Source organism: Carica papaya, chromosome 7 (genome assembly GCF_054855325.1).
Source record: "Carica papaya isolate Zhongbai chromosome 7, ASM5485532v1, whole genome shotgun sequence".
Lineage (NCBI taxonomy): Eukaryota > Viridiplantae > Streptophyta > Magnoliopsida > Brassicales > Caricaceae > Carica > Carica papaya.
In genome coordinates this window covers 11,082,864-11,103,410 of record NC_142315.1, presented here as the reverse complement: position 1 = coordinate 11,103,410, position 20,547 = coordinate 11,082,864, and the positions used below count along the sequence as shown (strand labels likewise).

Genomic DNA, 20,547 nt, shown 5'->3' with positions numbered 1-20,547 from the left:
AAATGTATCTGTGACAATTAGCCATTAATCAACTAAACCCAAATAATGATAAATTAAAAATTATATTGAACAAATAAATTTTTATTTTATTATATTTTATATAAATTAGTATTATATATTTTTCTAATAGTGATAAATTTTAATTAAAGTTTATCATATAATATTAAAGGTTTTAAATAATTTAAAATACAAAAATGGATATTAATGAAATTTATATGATTAAAATCTAAAAGACCACATGGTTAATTGATTATGTTAATTGAAATTCTCAATGTAATAAATATAACATATTCATACAGCATATATAAATTAATATATAGCATAATATATGTATTAGCTAATATAACTCCTCAGAGGATTTAATATACTGTATTTAAATATTACATACAATATACTAATCTATATAAAAATCATTTAATATAATCAATTAATAGTTTTTAAAAACTATAAACCAGAACTCAACCAAAACCGAAAACTTTGGTTGTAATTAAATAGAAATTTTCATATACACCCCCTGTAAAACATTCCCAAGGTGAGCTTTTGGTTACGGAGTTTTAACCCAGAGTTTACATGATGGTAAACATAGATACAAATGTTTCAACTCATTTTATCTTTCCTCTTCAAAACTATAAAAATTGTTTCTCTATCTTCTAGCACTGCTCTTGCTAGGCAAAACTGGTTACAACAAGATGAAATCTGAGCCGTTGACTAGTATATTCCCAATGAAAAAACTACTTCATTTCACTTTCTTTACTCCCTCTGCTGTCTTCAACCTGAATCAAATAGTAGAAGCTTATTTACTTCGGATAACCAAGAGAACGATAAGGCATACAGAAAACATAAGGCAGATAATTGGTTTTTTCCCAAGTAACTTCTCACGCAAACACAAATTACGGCTTTTTTTCATCAGATAAAATCTTGAAGAATGTGAAATTTAAAAGAAAGTAAACTACAATGGAAATAATGAACTCGATCTAATTAACCCCATAAACTACCAAAAATTAACCCTCTAATCTCTGGAGAAACTGTTTGGTAGAATTTCTTCCACTGGGTTAAACAGCCCAATGCCACATGATAGAAAATAATTTATATGCCTGTTAATAATTTAATATCAATCTAACAACCAAGTCAAATTCCACCAGAAAACAATTGCAAAATGTTTATAGTGAAATAACAATGATGTGAGGAGAGAGGTGGAGGGAGAGTGAGGAGAAACAATTTATGCAAGAAAGCCCCCCAGCAGCATACCATTCTTGCCAACCTAGCACCAAAAAACCATTTATCCTGTAGTGCCCTTGCAAATCAGGAAATGTGCATACTTTATCTAAAAACTCAACTTCTATTGTTTTTTGAAGACATGCCAAAAAATGACAAGAAACAAGAGCTACGCAACAATAGCATGTTCAAACAAGAACAATAATTTACCAAAGCAGAAAAGTGTATCACTCCCTTTCTGGGCTCTGGCACACAATCTCAAGTTCCTCAACTGCCTGCTTCATAGCGTATACAGCCATTTTCTTTACCTGTTTTTGAACCAGTACAAGAAGTTGTGAAAGTTGAAAAATGACATGTGGAAAAAACACAATACAGAGGATATGACATACCTCCAACTTGTCCTCCTTAGCCCGATGATTTGGGGGAAGTAGTCGAAATTCCTCTGTCAAGCGGATGCACTCAGGTAGATTTTCAGGTGAGACAAAGTCAAGAGCAACCTTTATACACGACTGTAAAAACATGCAAATCACAGAAAATTCCACAGACATATAAGTATCTGCTCAGTCTTATAGCATCAGATTCTCTGGGGAGAGGGAGAAGACTTCAAATAAAATTTTTAAAAAAGCAATTCCTAGTACTTTCTGTAATAATCCTAAATTCAAATATCAGATTCCACTAGATAACATATGAATTTATTCTATTGAAAAGTACATATATTGTCTAATAAGGGTAAATGGTATATCAGTAAAATACTAGAATATATAATTAATTATAGATTTCCTTTTACTACTCCAAAAATATGTATATAGATACCCTCTTTGTTCACACAACAACTCAGTTTTTCCACATAGTATCAGAGTTAAAAGAAAAATTATCCTAATCCTTTTCCAAAAAACTTAAACCAGCCTTTATTGCAGAGACAAAAAAAAAACCCTAAACCCGTAATCAACCTTCGTGCTGACCTTCATCAGCACTAGCCGACCTTCATGTAGCCGTAAAAGACCACTACTGCACTGGAAAACACTCTGTTCCCGCGTGCTTTGCTCCAGATGCAACTGCTCTGTTTTGCTTCCATTTTTGCGCTCTGTACTTCTATATTTCGACTCTGTTCTCCATACCCTGCTTTGCTCTGTTTTTGCACACAGATTTGCCTTGTTTTTGCAAGCAGATTTGCTCATTTTTTGGCATAAATGATTAAAGTTTGAATTTTTTGGCACAACCTTTAATTTTTTGCAAAAACTAAAGCGGTAATATATTTAATATATACAAAGACAGAAGCAAGTTTTGCATGGTTTTAAAAAACTGCTTCCGCTTTTAGAAAAAATATACACATGGCTTTCCAAAATTATCCTCACATGAATCTATTAGTTACACACATGTCCTTAACTATGAATCTTCAACACCTATCTTCTTTTTATGAAAATGCTAGCTGCCACCACCACTCTACCACCTTCTACCACCATCATTGTACCACCTCCCCTGTTCGGCCTCTGCAACAAACACCTCTAAATGCAACAAACAACGTGACACGTAAAGAAGTTTATGGCTCCTGGAGCAGGTTGCAGGGAGATGGGTATGAAATTGATGGTCTATTCCGGTGGAATTGGAGCTTACTAAAGATGGATCCTATAATTAATTAACATCATAAAGAAGGGATGATGGGCTAGGAATCTTCGATACACGCATCTATTTTATGCATATATGTAAATATATGTAACCTCAAATTGAGAAAGCCCACAAACACACTCTCATTTTTTGTCTTTCCTAGTGGAAATGAAGAGCAAACAATGGAATAGAACACCAGTACAGATGCTTGGCAGTGGAGGCTGGAGAGCCAGAGGAGAGAGAATGAAGTAGAAAGAGGTGGAGGAGAAAGAGGGGGAGAGGAAAACGGCAAGATTTTAAATTATTTAACTACTATTCAAATTAAAAAACAAATAATTAAACTGATATCTATTTATTAAGAAACAAATAATTCTTATACATGTTTGGTCATTTTAATATCTTAAGTTATTTCTACTAAATACAACAGCTTATAGTTTGAAAAGTGTAAAATTTTCTACAACCATTTTAATCATAAACATTATAGCTTTTTAATTAAAAGTACTTTTACAAAAAAAATTATTTTAGTAACACTTTTACCACTCACAGCACAAGCATAAGTAGCACCAAATGGGCCCTTAAAGATTAGGATCAAACATAAAACTAAATATCACAGCCAAACAGAGCATTCCTTAAACATAACATATAAAAGTTGACTGTGTCGCACAATCATAATGCATAAACTGCTGTTTAATTCTCTCAATTACTGTAACTCTCTTGAAAGAGCATAGATTCTGATTTAATTTCAATCTAATGATGACTAGATCCCCAATATGAAACAAAAGAATTTATACCATAAACAAAATCCTAAAATTAACATGGTGATCACAATAAATTAAATTAAAACTACTCTTCTAATTCTACTGCTACTAGCATTCTCCATTAAGTAGTTTACCTTCAAGTTTCTCACTTGATGAGGACAACCTGCTGGAATCAATACCGCGTCACCAAGTTTCTGGACAAATGTCCATGGTTCAATGCCTGCAAAATATCATATAGAATTAGATAGAAGGTTTAAAAATAGAAAAGTAGAAAATCTAAAAAAGAAATGAAAAGCCCATGAAATATAAACCAAAAGAATACATAAATAAATAGGACTAACCATATTCCTCCTTTAGCTTCCTCTTATGGTCTAGGGTCAAATAGAAGGCCTGATCATGAATTGGGTGGACAACCTAAACCAATAAAAAATTTAGTCAATAGTTATTATCATTCTTGCAGCTATCCATTTTCCACAGATAAACCATCCAGTAATCTTCACAGCAGAACTCATATTATGCAACCAACTGTCGCTTTAACTATTTCAAAATGAAGAATGATCTATAATTGTTTCCTCTCCAACACAATATCCAAGATTCACTTATCACAGACAGCTCCAACTCCATACTACGTCCACAGTACATACCCTCACTATCATCAATATAATTGCTGGCATCAGCATTAAGATTAGTACCACTACTCTAATCAACACTCATACTATAACATGCTTCGGCCCGGAACTTGTAGCAGGGCACTCCACCAAACCACTTGGCGTTCAAGCATGGGACACTAAGCATCTATGGCAGCTACAAGCAAGGTTTAAAGTTAACCGAGATCTTCCTTTCAACTCAGCCAGGTCAAGTTTAACTTTGCATAATCCATAAAAATATGCCATTCTGAGCTCTGGACTCATCAGTAGTACCAGACCCTTGACCACCCAAAGAAGATCATTACATGACTATACTTTGGCTAAATACTACATAAAAAATACATTATTGTATATTATAATAGTCTATTTTACTTTCCTAAATCTTTTTATCCTTTTGCAGCTCCACTAATTTCCAAAAGATTTATTCAAATCCAAAAGTAAAAAAGAAAAACTCACAGTTCAGTGTAGGAAAACCTAGATATTGTCGTTCACAGTGCTCATTAAACAATTACCTTTGGCACTGGGCAGCAATATATGTGTCTGAATTCCTTGAAATGCTTTTTAAGGTAGTCCTGCAACTTGGGAATATCTTGTATCCGGAAAATATCCCATAGAGCACCTCCCTCAGCATCTTCCAGATCTCCAAACATATGTCTAGGCCTATCACTCTGTTGAACAACTTGGTCAGCTAGATGCTTTTCCTCATCAAATTCATTAGTAGATTCTTCTTTATTTGCATCCGAGCTATATAAGCTACCAACTTGTACACTGGTGTTCTCCTCTCCGTCAATTCCCAGACCACTCCCAAAAATTTCTCTTCTGTCTTGTTCAATGTGCTTTTGCTTCAACTTTTCTATTTCAGCAAGCTGTTCGGGTGTGAAGGTCACTTCAGCAGTATGCGTCAAGACATTCACCTGAAAAGAATTGCATACTTCAGATAAAAAATCGGAACTATAACCCGTTGGCTTTAATTACAGTTGAATTTATAATGCAAAGTAGCATCCATCAATATGTTAAGAGTTAATGGAATATAAACATAACACAAACATTGCTTACTACAGTGGTAAACTATCAAGAATTTCCACCTGCTATCCAATTGTATTCCCAGGCCATTTTCAGATGACAATGTCATGGAGGAGAAGTAGCAACGAACCAGCTTATCACGTTATAGTACAGAAATTAGCGGTACATAGATGAGAAAATAGAAGAATAAAGAAAGAAAAGAAGAAATGGTGGAATTAAAAGGAATAAACACAACAATATAGGCTAGAAAGAACAAAAACTCAAGGAGACAACAGAGATAACTGTGAACAAAACACTAAGAAATTCCCAATTCAACAGGATCTACTATTTTCTAGATTAGTCGCCTTTGTATCAGCACTAATTATAACTCTGACAACAACTAATAAGGAAAATATCAAAAATAATAAGAGAGGAAACGAAAATTTTCTAATTCATAATAAAACTTAAAATCCAAGGGGGCTAAGTAAATCAAAAATACCAAATAATAATAATTATAAAGAACTTCTTCAATACTCAAGTATCCTAATTTAGGATCTTATTCTACATCATTTTCTCTCACTTGGTAAAAGTCAACCTCGTCTATGAAATGATAAAGCAGCAGCAGTGACAAGATAGGACCACACACTTCAAACCGTAATGCCCTAGACCAAAAACCCTAATACATTACAAGGCTACATAAATATGCAACACTCAAAACAAATCTCAAATAAGGCTAAAATACGTCCCAAATATTAAATCATTAATGATTTCTCTGAATTACTCAAAGCTCAAAGTTTTGAACTTCTTAAATAAAAAATTATCTAGATCCAAATCCAAACTAAAACTAATACATTTTAAATCTCTATGTCATAGTCCTTAGTCACTTGCACATCCTAAGTCCTTGTTTGCATTTATTTTTCAAAATCTACAAAGAAAAAGAGATGGAGCAAAATCATAGCCGAGTATATAGTCAAAAACTCATACTAATGAAATCAAGCAAATTTACACAAATAGCCCTTCTTGTGCTACCATCTTCTTCTCCCTCCACTTTCCCTTCATCTACAGCAGGATCACCTTCCCTTTCTCGCAAGCTGAAGATCTTCTCAGTTTGGATTTCCGGTTGTTGCATAGACGGGCCTATATTTTTCTTAGGCCCCATCTTTGGGCCCATTTGTGTTGGCCTAGCCTAAGCAAGAATTTGGAATTTGAGCCTACACTGATTTGGATATGGGTCTCTTTTTCTCCACTCAAGAACACGCATTTGTCACGTCATCAGCGAACAACATCGTCTTCTCGCCTATCAAACCACCTCTCACTTTATATAGGATTTCTTGTTACACTCAGGTCAGCTCACATTCCCCATTCATGCTGGCACCTTGCAGTTGTTCCCCCACTCCTAAGGAACCCATTGAGGAGCCACAACACTACTCTTCTATGGGGGAGCTAGTTCCTTACCAAACAAATTACCAACTACTATCGTATTCTCCACCATCTGCAAGTCCCCGCACCCTCAGGGATATAAATCCTATTCCTTTTGTCCTCCAAGTCTCCATCCCCTCGAGGACAAAAATCCTGTTTGCACAGAGTGCCAACCATAGTGTGTGCTTACTGCCCACAATACTCCTAACCTACGAGGCCTCTTCTTTCTCCCAAAAGAACTGTCAAAATAAGTTGAGCAGCAACATTGTCTCCTACTCCAAGAGCACAGTCGAGGACCAAAAGCCTCTCTCATTTTTGTTTATGTTTAATACAATCCAGCTTCTACCTAGACCACACCTAGTCAAAGGAGTTTCTGTCTATAACCAAAAACCTTTGGCTGAAGGATTCGAGATAAGGGGAAAAAACAAGTTACTCCGACCAGCTACCACTGGCCAGAGTAGCAGAGGCCACAAAAAGAAGTGAGGAAAAAGAGAGAGAGAGAGAGAGAGAGAGAGAGAGAGAGAAGAGAAGACCAGGTTTAGGACGCTAGTTGTCCTGTGGTGCTTCTGAATTAACTCTCATTAAGCCCAAAAAAGGAGGCGCTTCTGAATTAACTCTTTTACATACTTGCTAATTATTAGAGAATGTGCAATTTATGGTGAACATTGGAGGTGAGTGACCATTCCATGACCACCATGGTGGTGGCACATGTGCCTAGAAAATTGATTCATCTATTCCGTATTAACGTTTTAAGAACTTGAAACTGAGCATAAAATGTGGAATATGATTCAGACCACCATTGTAATAAAGGCCACCAATTCTATTGTTCATATATGATATTACCTTTCAAAAAAATCTTCCTATTTTAACGCTGACAAAGAAATTTTTTTGTAATAATACTGATAAAGAAATAGTTATGGTATAAAGATCAACATAGAAAGGAAAGAAATTCAAAGAAAAAAATTCTGGTGATAAAGTGTCCAGAATGTTCACAGGCTCATTGAATACTTCCATGGAATTTGATTAAATACTTATTGCATTCTTTTTGGAGTCCAAGAGATTAATGACTCAACTCAACAAGTGGAACACAAACCAACTTTCAGGAACAAAGGTGCATAAAAAGATTATTTTCCCTTCAAGAGGAATAAGGTTAAGATAAGTTCAATTATAAATATAGAAAAAAAAGTAATAAAAGAAATCTCCTTTCACATAGCAGATGCGGGATTGGCATGATTTCTTCCTTTTTTGAAACTTCAATGTCTGGAAATTACAAGTGCACATTAACTGCAGAATTTTTTAATAAGATAACAACTGTGTTTAGTGCATAATGAGAACCCATTACACCAAAGGCAGAATCTAACTCAAAAAGACACAAACAATTACTCAAATCTACACAGAAACCAATAGATATCGATACTCTTTTACATCCTTGTAAAAGTAGTTAGGTACCTGTTAATTAAGCAATATATGAGGCACAAGCAAAAGAATCACTAGAATAAAGCACTAAAAATTCTCATAAGCAGATCAATTCCACCGCCAACGTTATCAAAGTTTTTCTTTTCTTGAAATAACCTTTTCAAAGTTTTATTGCTGCTGAAGAGACAAGAAATTTTCATTAGATGTTACTCATTTCTCACTATAAGAGCAAAATTAAACATTACAAAAAATAACAACTCATATCAGCTTTTAAAAGGAGCAACTTTCTAGGATTTTAAGACAAAGGAACATTACCACTTTCACTATGTTTGGACTTCAAATACCTGTCGGACAGGGCTGCTCCTAAGTCCAAAAGTAATTCCAAAACTTAGAGGCTTAGCACTTTTTCATACATGGATATTCAACTAAAATCTCTATACCAACTATTTGTTTCAAGCTCTCAAAAGGGATAAGGGCAATAAGCTATTCCCTGCTTTACCAAGGGCCATCATCAGTCAAACTTTCTTTTGTTTTACAACATAGTAGCTTTTTGCCAAGAAGAATGAGAGAGTTCCATGCAATCTGAAGAATATCGTGCTAATGTTTCTCCACAAAACAAACAGAATGGAACAATAAAACATAAGTTCATAATAACTAACCGCATCAGACATGTCACAATGGAGCTTGGTTACAGAATCCCCACGCCCAAGCTCTTGGGCAACTCCATAAGCAATGTAAGTTTTTGGCCCCATGTCTGGCTTCAGCGAGTATTTTGGCAGTTTGACAGCAAGATTTAGAAGTCCTTCCTTAGGATCTGTATATTCCTTAAAGGGCAAACAACACAGGAATTCAAAACCATGACGTGGCAGTCGTTCATGGAATAGATTCGATGGAGGCCAATCTTTCAATTTCAATATTCTGGGCCACTGATAACTGTCGAATCGACCCTTTGAATAACCAGTAAAGAATTCGTGAATATTGATATCCCCCTGCATTCACATAAATTGTTATGATGATCCAGCATAACCAGTGCAAGAGGTGAATAGAAAACACCAAGTACCAGTAACAATGACACATATAAAGATCGAAGGAAAGAAGGAAGAGAATATTGGAGGAAACCTTTTCTTTTGGAAAAAGAAATAGAATACTAGAAAAGGCAACTGGTTAGGCACGTCAAAGAGACTGATGAACAAATGAAAGCAGAGTGAGGAACCCTATGAAAACATAAAAACCCGGCTCGAGTTGCAGGTAAAACTCTTAAAACTGCTATGTACTTCAGTAAAAGGGAACAATTATAAACATTTTAGCATAAATAAAGGCAGCATGTGGATAAAAATAGTTCCTAATTTTTATTCTCTATACCCATGTATGCATGTGTGTGTCTCGATGTACAATATATGTACATCAGACAACATGTATGTATAGATATGTATGCATAATTGTGATGCATATACGATAAGTAAATATAGATACGAATGGATAGCTATATACATCTAATATATACATATATATATATATATATATATCTAAGTGCATGTCTTTTTTTGTGTGCAAAAATGCATGCATGTATAGATGTGGACGTCGCCATATAAAATGCTATGTGACGTTTATTTCAAAGAAAAAAATGCAAAATCCATATGTATGTATGTCATAAATAGAAAAAATTACGTACATAAATATGCAATGTGTATGCATATTTGTCATAAATAGAAAAAATTATACGTAAATAAATATGCAAATTAGCCAGTAGACTTAAGCACTTAACTATAATAAAAAGATAGTTGTTCTGTACTTCGTGTTTTTCTCTATGTTCAATATCATGCGATCTTTCTTTAATTTCACCTTCTAATTATTGATTTTATTCAACCACAACCTATGTATTTATGTATAACACGTATATCTATAGAAAGTTTTTTCTTTTTTGAAATATCTATCTACAGAAAGTTAAACTTAAAATTACTCATGGCTTGAGATTTTTATCCCTTATACCTTTATGGGGTACTGGGACAACTGAGAATAAAGTGTTATAGCAGGGCTTTTTCAACTGGTTTGTAGCTCATATGGTTGGAACCAAATGTCAGAATCTTCAGCAATGTTTCAAATGCATAGCATGGTTTGGATTGTATTAATTTTTGTGTGTCTTGCTTCTTTGTCGGGGGTGAAAGGTACCTTATTTTCCCCTCTTCTCTACATTCTCTTTTTCTTCAATAAAATTCTTTTGTTTTATCCAAAAAAGATATATTTATGGCTAAACGGTGCAAAACTTTTGACCTAGTTTCAATTTTAACCTTTTACTTCTAAAATGGATCCACAAAATATCAACGCTTTTACAAACCCTTCTTTGTTTTGTTTAGGCTGTATTTGTGGAACAAATAAACTACATTTGTAGAACTGGTTTAGAAAAAAAAACACTTGATTTAATAAGAAACAATTGAAATTTTTATCCAAGATGATAAAAATTGACATACTTGAGAATTTCAAATGAAATTTAAACAATACATTTTACCCTTTATCAATTTTAATGTAATTTGTAATGCACTATCCTAGTTCCCATTGGTATTTTCAATATGGTAAATTTTCTCTGTCTTCTAATAGAATTTACATTTTCTGTTAATTAAATTTATAAATGAATTTCACAAAATAGTTTATTTATTCCAAACAAGCCTTAAGATACAAATACGTTGAAACAACAATAGATTCTTTCAAATAGTTAGTGATAAATTCCACTTAGTTGTGTATAGAGTGTCATAAGAAGGAAGAGAATTTCCCATGAATTATAATTGACAAGTCTAGCCTCAACCTCTTACTTCTAACAAAAGGATCAACAAGTCATTCTGAATCAAACACATGAAAATTAAATTAATTTTTTTAAATAAAAAGTATAGTATATTGACATAGCAGGAAGAGAGTGCAACCCAAACACAAAAGAATTTATAAATCTACCAAAATATCAATGCGTCCCCAAGATGCTCACCGCAATTCAAAGAGTGGCTTACCAAAAACAAATTAAGGCTTGGAAACAAGTATCCTTAAATCTGCTAAAATTAAATTCCACACCCTCAAATTTCTCTCGTTCCAAATGATTGAGATGGTGGCAAGGTGGATAAGCATGCAAGAATTCTTGCCACTGAAATCCTTTCCACACCTATAACTCCTCCCTTCTATTACTCCCCCTGTGAGCTCACTCCCAAATTAAATTAAAATTTACTCAGATTATCCCTAACAATACCGAATATATGAGAAATATTACTTACATGGACACCATTTTCCACTTGATTTTATATCAAAACAAGCTGAGTGTAAACTGAAATCTTGTCTGAAGTGGGACAACTCTTCAGCCCATCTACTTAATCTATTGACTATAGTGGAAATATTGTGTTCAAAAACTAGTGAACTAACCAGTTTGATACAGATTTCCACGAGCCACCAGCACATGAATCTTATTCACAAACTAGCATGTGCCCAGTGAACAGTCTTCCATGTTCTTGTTCAGCTTACTAAATAATACTAGTCCTTTTGGTGTTTAAATAAACTTCTTTTTTCAAAAAAAAGAGAGCTCAAATGGAAACTCATAAGGAAAAACACCAGAACTAACTTTTATAAGACACATAGACCCATAACAAACTGGGACTGCAATAAGAACAACACTCTACAATATTGACATGACTAGTAAGCAGCATACAACGGCAATAAGTTTCAAACTCCTAATAGCATTAATAGGGGTAATTGGGAGAAATCTAATTTTTGTTATTATGTGCAAGATTTCCAAAAACTTAGAACGATAAGATTAAAGATTAAACAAAGAAAAGAAGACTGCTGTAAGAAATGGAAAATAGAATGTAAGCAACATCCTTCATAAAAGGCACAGAAAACAATAAGCCATTAAACTGACCTGACAACCATCTAAACAATCAATGGCCTGGACATCCAAATGTGTCTCATGCTTCAGCTTTTTAATCTGGCGGAAGGCACGCCACATGACCATTGGTTCCCAGCTTAATCCAGATGCAGTTTCCAGGACATTCCTAACAAGCACTGGCTCAGCTTTCATCCAATGGTGTTGAAAATGCTTCAGATCATCATGTTGAATGTCTTTGGCCCACGGACAGTACAAATAGTTGTCATAAGAATCTTCCCGAGAAGCTGCTTTCAACAAATTAGGGTTGCTTAGATCAACATTGCCGTTGGAGTCAAAACAAGGACATCCTCGCAAAGAAGTGGTACCAACATCCAGAAGTTCACAAGTTTTTGCTATTTTTTCTGCTTTATCAACCAAATCTGATATCTCATTTTCAGGAAATATACACTTCAGTACTAGAATACCGTTGCCACAGTGGCAAGAGATGCTCCCATCTTCATTGGCCTTCCATTCAGAACCTGTCCTCACATGATCCTTAGGTTGTACCTCGGCAGACTTTTCCACTATTTCCTCCTTTTCACCATGCATATAGTCAAGACCTTGACTAATGTACTGCACAACCACAGCTTCCCCACCTCCTTGCAGGTTTCCATCACGAATCTCTTGGCAACAAATAAGGCAAAGATCAGAAGAACAGTTTGAGCAGCTTCTGTGAAGATCAAAAATAGAAGTTCTGCAGTTATCGCTGCAAATGTCAACAAAAGGCAAGAAGAAAAAATAATTCATCAAAGACAATATCCAAAACCTGAAATGATAAAGAAGGAAATTATTTGCTGAAAAACTCCTACCAGTACATGCGTTCGTTTTTACCACAATTAGCATTTTGTATCTTTAGTTCCTCAAGTTGTATGCCTGTCCCGATAAAATCAGATAGTATTAGTAGTGGTGATTTTGTGTATACTTGATAAGTTCCAACAAGTGCCACAACTTGGGTAATTAAGAACATATCTTTTACAATCCACCGCTCATTCATTATGGATAAACGTGATTGTTACATGAATAATGATAAAAAGTAATCTTTATACCATCTTCTTAACTGCCCGCTTTTCTTCAGTTACGGGAGAAACTTACAATTAATGCTGTTAGTAAGATCTTGAATATTCCAGAAAAGAAAACCAAGGAAAAATCAAGAGTGAATACAGAACCTAATGGTAAAATTTAAGAAATGAAGTGAGGATTTGACATGGTACTAAACGATTAGCACGAAAGAGACTTTCACCTCCAAATTGATAATGCAGCCTAAAGAGTATAAATCTAAAGGAAGTACCTCGTATCCTAGCCTCCAGCTCCCTCTCCCTCATCTGTTCTAGGTTCAGTTGCTTCACATATGGCAAAAGCTTTTGTAGCAAGTACTTTGTATGCTGAACCTTTTCATCCTCGCTAACATTCAGTTCTAAATCCTTAAATGGCTGTAGTGAATCATGAACCATTGCTCATATTTCCGACATAAATAAGTACCAACAAGACATTTAAAAAAAATAAAGGGACAATATGGTAAGAAGAGAATCTGACATTTTTGGCAAAATTTAGACGCAAGCATGCTTTACAATTGCAATTATTGCGACAAACTGGGCACTGATTAGCAATTTCATCCTCTTCCATCCGAGGATACCTGCACATCAAGATATCAAAAACCTCTACAATGTCAAAAGAATAGACACATATATCTTATAAGCCAAATAAACAAAACCATCCCAGATCCAGAAATTACATGCTTAATCAATCAACACCTAAGTAATTCAAGTAGGTACTGAGCAACTCCATCTTCTCTATGGAAGTTTGGCGTGCAGTTTCAGGATCAATCCTAGGACTAAATAGATACATTTTCACAAAGTGAAATACAAACTTCCGGAGTATCTACTCTTTGTTGCAAAGTTTAGCCTAAGTCTAAACATCTCATGCAGTAAATTATTTTCATTAAAAAAAAATTGAAATAAATTTCTATCTCTATCACACCAAAATTATTCTCAACAACCCTTTGCCATAGTGTATCCCTTTCTTTCATAAACCTCCATATCCATTTCTCTTGGAACTCCCTATTCATCTCTGATAGATTTAAGGCCCGGTTCCCCCCCGATTAAATTGCCTTTAATTTGTTTCTTATGCCACCAAGTGATATTTCCTTTTCTCCTCTGAGTCACCCCATAAAATATGCACTGAATTGCTTCCATTTTCTTAGCAACAGTTACTGGAATTGTTAATAGGGACATATAGCACACTGGTAAGTTGGATATCTTTCTACATCCAGTTTCAGTGTTGCCATGCATGGGAAAACCCTATACAGAAGAGGAACAAAAATACCTAGATAACCAACATAACAAGATTTATCATATACCTACGAAGCATGATAAAATTGGTAATGGGATATTGTCATGCTGAGAAAGAGAAAACTTATATTTTGAAAAGAAAACGAAAAAGTTAGTCAAACAATCCTCCCTTCCCTGTGATCTAGCCACCCAGTCAAACTTTGGAATATGATGAATTTGAAGGAGAAACACAGAATGCATAACAAACACTGTCCACGTCTAGAAATTTACTAAACAAGTAAATTTTCAACGAATAATAAAGGCGGCATAATCAATACCAGAAGGAAAAGGAGACCATCAAAAAAAATTTTTTACTAACACCCAAGAAAGGGAAACAAAGAAAGTCATAATTCACGGAAATGTACCAAGTCTTTAAGCAGGGGATACAAAATCGCTTCCTCTTGCAAGTCTGGCACCGGACAACCCTCCCTTTATCATTCCTTTGACACTGGTGGCACATCATAGACTTGTTCGCAATCCACTAGATATCAGAAACAAAAAAATTTCTTTGAGAAACAGTTAAATATATCTGTAAAAATCATAGCCAAGAAAAAAATAAAGGTCGTACTACTGGATCTTTTTTCGTTATTTTCTTGTCGTTCTCCTCATCCCCTTCCTTTGGAACTCGTGAAGGCCTCAGGGAATGACCCGCCAGCTTGCTCTGTTCTGAAGAAGTCAGACCCTCTTCAGATTCATTAGCTGTCTCTTCGCCTTTCAGTTCCTTCCTTTGCAATGAACTTTTAGTATTTTCTGGGCATCCAACAATTGAACGACCTTTCTTCCCACGCTTCTTTGGTCTTCTTTGATCCGCCTTGTTCCCATCCTCTTCATTTAAATGACAAATTCGCTCTTCTCCATCACCATTATCACCATCTTCATTAACATGCTGGTTGACCTTAACACTTTGGTTATGCTTGTTCACAGAAGCGCCATCACCGTCCTTTCCACTCTCACCAGCTTTTCCCTTTTGAGACTTCGGGCCCTTCTTCTTCGGTCTACCCTTTGTTCCACGGAACTTCTTAGGAGAGAGCCGCCCATATTCTTCATCAGAAATATCAAGCTCTTGTAGAAAATTCTCATCATAATTCACCCTCTTAGCAGCGTTTCTGCCTCTCTTCCTCGACGGGCCTATATTATCTCCGTCGGACCGACCAAATTGGCCGTTTTTCTTCACAGAGACTTGCTTGTCCTCCAGTTCCATAGATGTCGCTTTCTCATCTAAATCCCCACTATCCACACCTAGCTTAGCGTCCACCAACTGATTCCCAAGGAATTTCAGCTCTTCATCACCTCTGTTTCCATCCACCTTCACAACAACCCCTCCATCACCACATTCCGACTTTTTCCCACCGATGTTTTCGTCCTTCTGGTCTAAGAAACCCGACCTTTCGGCAACTTTGACCTCCTCCTTAACAGAATTAACCTTTCTCCTGGAATAAACCTTGGGTTCAAACACTACAGACCGCTTTGTAGAGGCCCCTTGAATTGCCCCCCCAACATCGAGACATTCTTTCACCTTCTCTTCACTATCTGGCTCTTGAATTCCCCCAACAGTACGAACAGAAGTTCCATCTCGATCATTCGAGTGGCGATTGGGCAGAACCCTATCGAATTCCTGTGTGTCCGTGCGCTCATTTGAGACGTTCAAATTTTTGCGCGACCGACCCCGCTTCCCTCGCCGAACCATGATATACGAGCGAGAAATCAATGAGAAAGAAGAAGGTAGCAGAAGGAATTAGACGGAGAAGCAAGAAAGGGGAAGGAAGAGAGAAGAGAGTATCTCTATTACAAGTTCTGATATCAAGTAAGGGTTTGGGTTTCTGGGGGAAGAAACAGTGGGTGGGTTTTGAAAACTGGCGCCAGAAATGTCAGACAGAGATTATTTACGTATTTAGCGAACTGGTTTCGTATTCCTTCTAAACTTGAGTACTTATTAACTGTATCTGGTCTGCATCTTTCTTGCTTGCCTTCCGCTCTGGAACTAGAGGAATATTCTGGTCTTTTTCTTAAGGGTAAAAAGTAATATTATTAACTTTTAAAGTCCCATTCCACAAATTTAATTTAGGAATCTTTTAATTTTTAAAGTAAGAATATTATGTATTGTTTAAAATCTTTATTTTTTCAAAATTTAAAAATTATATATATAATTTATTTTCTAAAGTATTATATATCTTGTCTTATTATTTATTTTAGATGGTTGTAAATTTTATACATTAAAAAATTTTGTTTAACTCTTATACTTATCCAATCTCACCTATAGATTATGAAATTTTTTATAGAAAATAAATATTAAAGATAGTTGTTCGACTTTTTAAAAATTAAATTAACTATTTAAAAAATTAAAATTATATTATTTAAAAATATATGATTTTCTTATGCTGCATGATCTTACATATCATGTCTATTTTAAAAATTAATTTATTTTAAATTATATATTAACTTAATTTACAAAAATAACATCTTTTGACATATCCAAAGTTAATTAAAACTAAGTAATACAAATATAGTATGGTTTAAAATATAATTTCCAAAAATTAGATTCTTTTACATGTTTAATGTTTAACTTCAAAGTTTTGTGATTTATTTATGATATTAAAAAAAACACATATTTAATTATATTTAACATTAAAATGTCCTCTCTCCGTATTTTGAAAAATACTCTAATCACCTCATATGATACTATAATCATTTAAAGCAACATCATATTTGTTTAAGAAAGTGATTACTATAATCACATATGCTAATAAAATAAATATATTTTTCTTAAAGTTTCATTTTATTTTAAAATTTCTTCCACACAATATTTCAATCTTAAAACATATATACAATAATTTATGCCAAAAATTTCTTTTGAAAAATCATAAAAAATTATTTTCAAAAAAAAAAAAAAAAATTCAAATGAATTTTCATGAGTGAAAAGGTTAAAAAGAAACTATTTTGGGCTACCAGCCAGGAGTTACATGATTTACATAAAACATAAAACAAATCTAAAAAAAAAAAAATTATTCTTGATTTTTAATTTGTTTCTCTTCTTGTTGATGCTTTTATAACCTTTTAGAATTTGTTTTTACCATCTTGATTAGCGCTTACTAGCTTAAAAACTTAATAAGTATCATTAGTACAAAAATAAATTTAAGTTATTCATCAAAATCAATGAATTTAATTTAACCCTTATAACTAGTTATAAGACGTTCAAAATTCTAGTGACATATATTCTTCTTGTATTTGTCTATTTCTCTTTTATGCAATCAATACAAATATGAAAATCTATTAATCAAGTGAACCTTCATCTCACACAAATCTTTATATTCATTGCTTAGATATATGGGCTAAACATTTATGCTACAACGTAGTGGAATTCTCTTTGGTTTATTTTTCATTTGTACTAATTAAACTTGAATGCAAGGTTTCTTTAAATGAGGCAACCGTATTAAACAAATATGGTTATCATGAAAAGTTAAAGAATCTATACCAGTAACTTTTGAATTTTTAAAGGACAAATTTTTTTTATTTTTAAATGAACAGAATAAGTATATTTATCGGAAAAAAAATGAAAATTAAATTTCATTAAAGTGACAGCATAACATGTATTTCTTATAAATTTTAATAATAACCGGTATTTAATAATAACCTAAAAGGCAATGGTCTCAACTTCGTCCACTTTTCCATCACCTATATAGACGTATTATTCAAGATTATTATTTAGTATGCAAAGTCATGCAATCTTCTATAGAGATACTTATGTTAATAGTAGTATCAAAATTCATCCATCAAATATGTTGGAGTACATAAATTAAATTAACACAGAACAAGTCAAAGTGAGAAGTGTACATTTCTTAGCAAAATTCATTGTGATACTTGGTACAATCTTTCTTTATATGGCCACCATTCTTACAAAAGAAATAAGTAAACTCCTAATCTTGTTGCTTATGTTTACTCCTTTAAGGCGAAGCACCTGCAGGTTCCTTACTTATGTAATTTTTCTTGTTTTTTATTCTTAGAAGTTGATGTTAAATGAGCACTTTATGTTTTCTCATTGCTTAAGTCTGTCATTCTCTTGTATGTAGTGAGAAATGAGCTTATTTATGGCCCATGTATCCTTGCAGCATTTATAACTGATATTGAATTTATTGTATTATGCATGGAAGTATATCAAAATAAAAATGCATGAGTAAATCCTCAGACAACCTTAACTTTATTGCATCTAGTTATGGTGTAAGATAAGACATCTCTATGATGTACTCTCTTATATTTCTCTTTTTTTAGACCTCATTAAAACAAGGTCAATCAAAAGCATACTTGTCTCAACCTTCATTTTCTAAGAAAACATTTTTCTACTTTCTTAAGGAATTGTTTGACATCAATCTCTTAAAATATAGTGTCCTGAAAGTTTCTGAAATTGCATGCTTAATAATCCTTAGACTCATTCAATTAGAACGATCATACTCCTTACCCTTTGTTTGGATCATCGTAAATGGTAGAATTTTAATGCATGGTATTTTAGGGGCGTGAGAAAATCTTGTTTGTTTCAACTTCCAATAGTAACAAATGGTATTTGATTTGTAAATTTTAGGGTGAATTTTGAAACCACTAAATTGGTGGTATTTGGTGGGCATTCTATTTGTTTCTCGTTATACCCTCATCTAATTTAATTAATTCCATATATGTCATAACAATTAAAAACTCATTAAATTAATATAATAATATAAATAATAATTATTTATTTTATTAAATATAAAATTTTAATTTGATTATGTATAATAATTATTTATTTAAATACAAATATCATTATATTGATAAATACTTTTTTTTTCATTACATACTTTTTTATATTATTTACTATTATATATAATATGTAGAAGTAAATTAGAAATTTAGTTAAAATACAATTATACCATTCTATCATCCAAACAAAAATATTTCATTAACATACATTAATATATCATCAATCAAACGTAAAAAAATTTGTTATTACAATCTTATGTTATTGTCATTCAATTACTGTCATTACTATACATTAATTAACTATTACTGAAATTTATCCAAACAAAGCCTTAAAGTTCTTTTTATCATCATTTGAACTTTTAGTGGTAGAAATAATAAGTCACTATATTTGAAGTGCAAAATCTAGAATTATGCAACAAGGAACTATCATAAGTTCTCTTTTCAATTCATGAAATTTGTGTCATTTTAGCATAGAGATGAGTCATTCTATCTAAAGTGCAAAATCTATATCATGCGACTAAGAATTATCATAAGTTCTCTTTTCAATTCTTAAAATTTCTGTCGTTCTAGCATAGAGATGGAATTGATACTGTCAGATATCACTAAAGTAAAATAATTGACATTATAATTAACACAAACATATGTAGCGAGATTAATTATTAAAATTCAAGCAATAGTGACTCCTGTTACAAAAATACAAAGTACAACAGTGACTAATAAAAACACCAACTTGTAAATTGTACTTTCAATGCAGTAATTAAATATTAACACTAAATTCTATCAAAAAACAAACATTTTTTTTTAGACCAACTTGCTTTTTACACGAGAAAAACTTGACAATCATCACATATTACCATATGTTGAAAGAATTTTTGACATGGAAGTCATTTTTATTAAATTTAATATATTTAAAAAAAATAAAAAGCAACATGAAGTTAGAGTTACATATTATTCAAAAATAATGTAGTTATAGCGAGCAAGAGCTTTTGATAAAATCCTTAATTATCTTTAGTTGGCTTTAACCATTATAAGTGGATGAAAAAAACTAAAACGTTAGGTTAATGGGTCATCTAGTTAATTAACATTCTCATATTTCACCCATTAAACCGATTATGAAATTTATATATATATATATATACACATACATTTTTATATATAAAAATACATTTATTAATAAATGAATTTGATACTTGATCCCAATAAAATTAGCCAACAAATCTAAAATTACTCTACAATAATATTGAAATAACTTAGATTATAAATGTTAATCATAACAGTCACATGACTTCAATGTCAAATTCCCCTCTATATAGCACACATCAATAACCTTCAGTAAATCAGTTTATAATGCCAAAATTGCCTCTATAATATGTCTTGTCAAGACATTCCCTATTGATTAAGTACTAAATTGTGCACTTATGATTAAAAAAATAATAAAAAACATAAACAAATTTTAATGTGCAAAATGTCAATTATTTAACCACTAGAATATTCATTGTCTTAATATGGACTACTCAAAAGAACCAACCTTACAA

At 33.0% G+C, this 20,547-nt stretch overlaps 1 protein-coding gene across 1 annotated transcript; it reads right to left on the bottom strand.

Annotated features, from left to right (window-relative positions):
- Positions 1 to 458: 458 nt before the first annotated feature.
- LOC110817842 (lysine-specific demethylase JMJ25-like) lies at positions 459 to 16,265 on the bottom strand. The gene is made up of 13 exons (XM_088208188.1): positions 14,856 to 16,265; positions 14,653 to 14,768; positions 13,494 to 13,593; positions 13,249 to 13,390; positions 12,770 to 12,833; positions 11,955 to 12,666; positions 8,722 to 9,051; positions 4,738 to 5,139; positions 3,920 to 3,992; positions 3,713 to 3,798; positions 1,605 to 1,724; positions 1,426 to 1,523; positions 459 to 773 (listed from the first exon to the last, which is right to left on the bottom strand). The coding sequence occupies exons 1-12, from the start codon at positions 15,972 to 15,974 to the stop codon at positions 1,443 to 1,445; spliced, it is 3,345 nt and encodes a 1,114-aa protein (XP_088064314.1). The 5' UTR covers positions 15,975 to 16,265; the 3' UTR covers positions 459 to 773; positions 1,426 to 1,442.
- Between the last annotated feature and the right edge of the window lie 4,282 nt (positions 16,266 to 20,547).

Coding starts and splice junctions, on each gene's coding strand:
- LOC110817842 (XM_088208188.1), bottom strand. CDS start 15,974: ATGGTTCGGCGAGGGAAGCGGGGTCGGTCGCGCAAAAATTTGAACGTC. Junction 13,391..13,493: donor GTCTAAATTTTGCCAAAAAT/GTCAGATTCTCT, acceptor GATTCACTACAG/CCATTTAAGGATTTAGAACT. Junction 12,667..12,769: donor AAAAACGAACGCATGTACTG/GTAGGAGTTTTT, acceptor TGACATTTGCAG/CGATAACTGCAGAACTTCTA.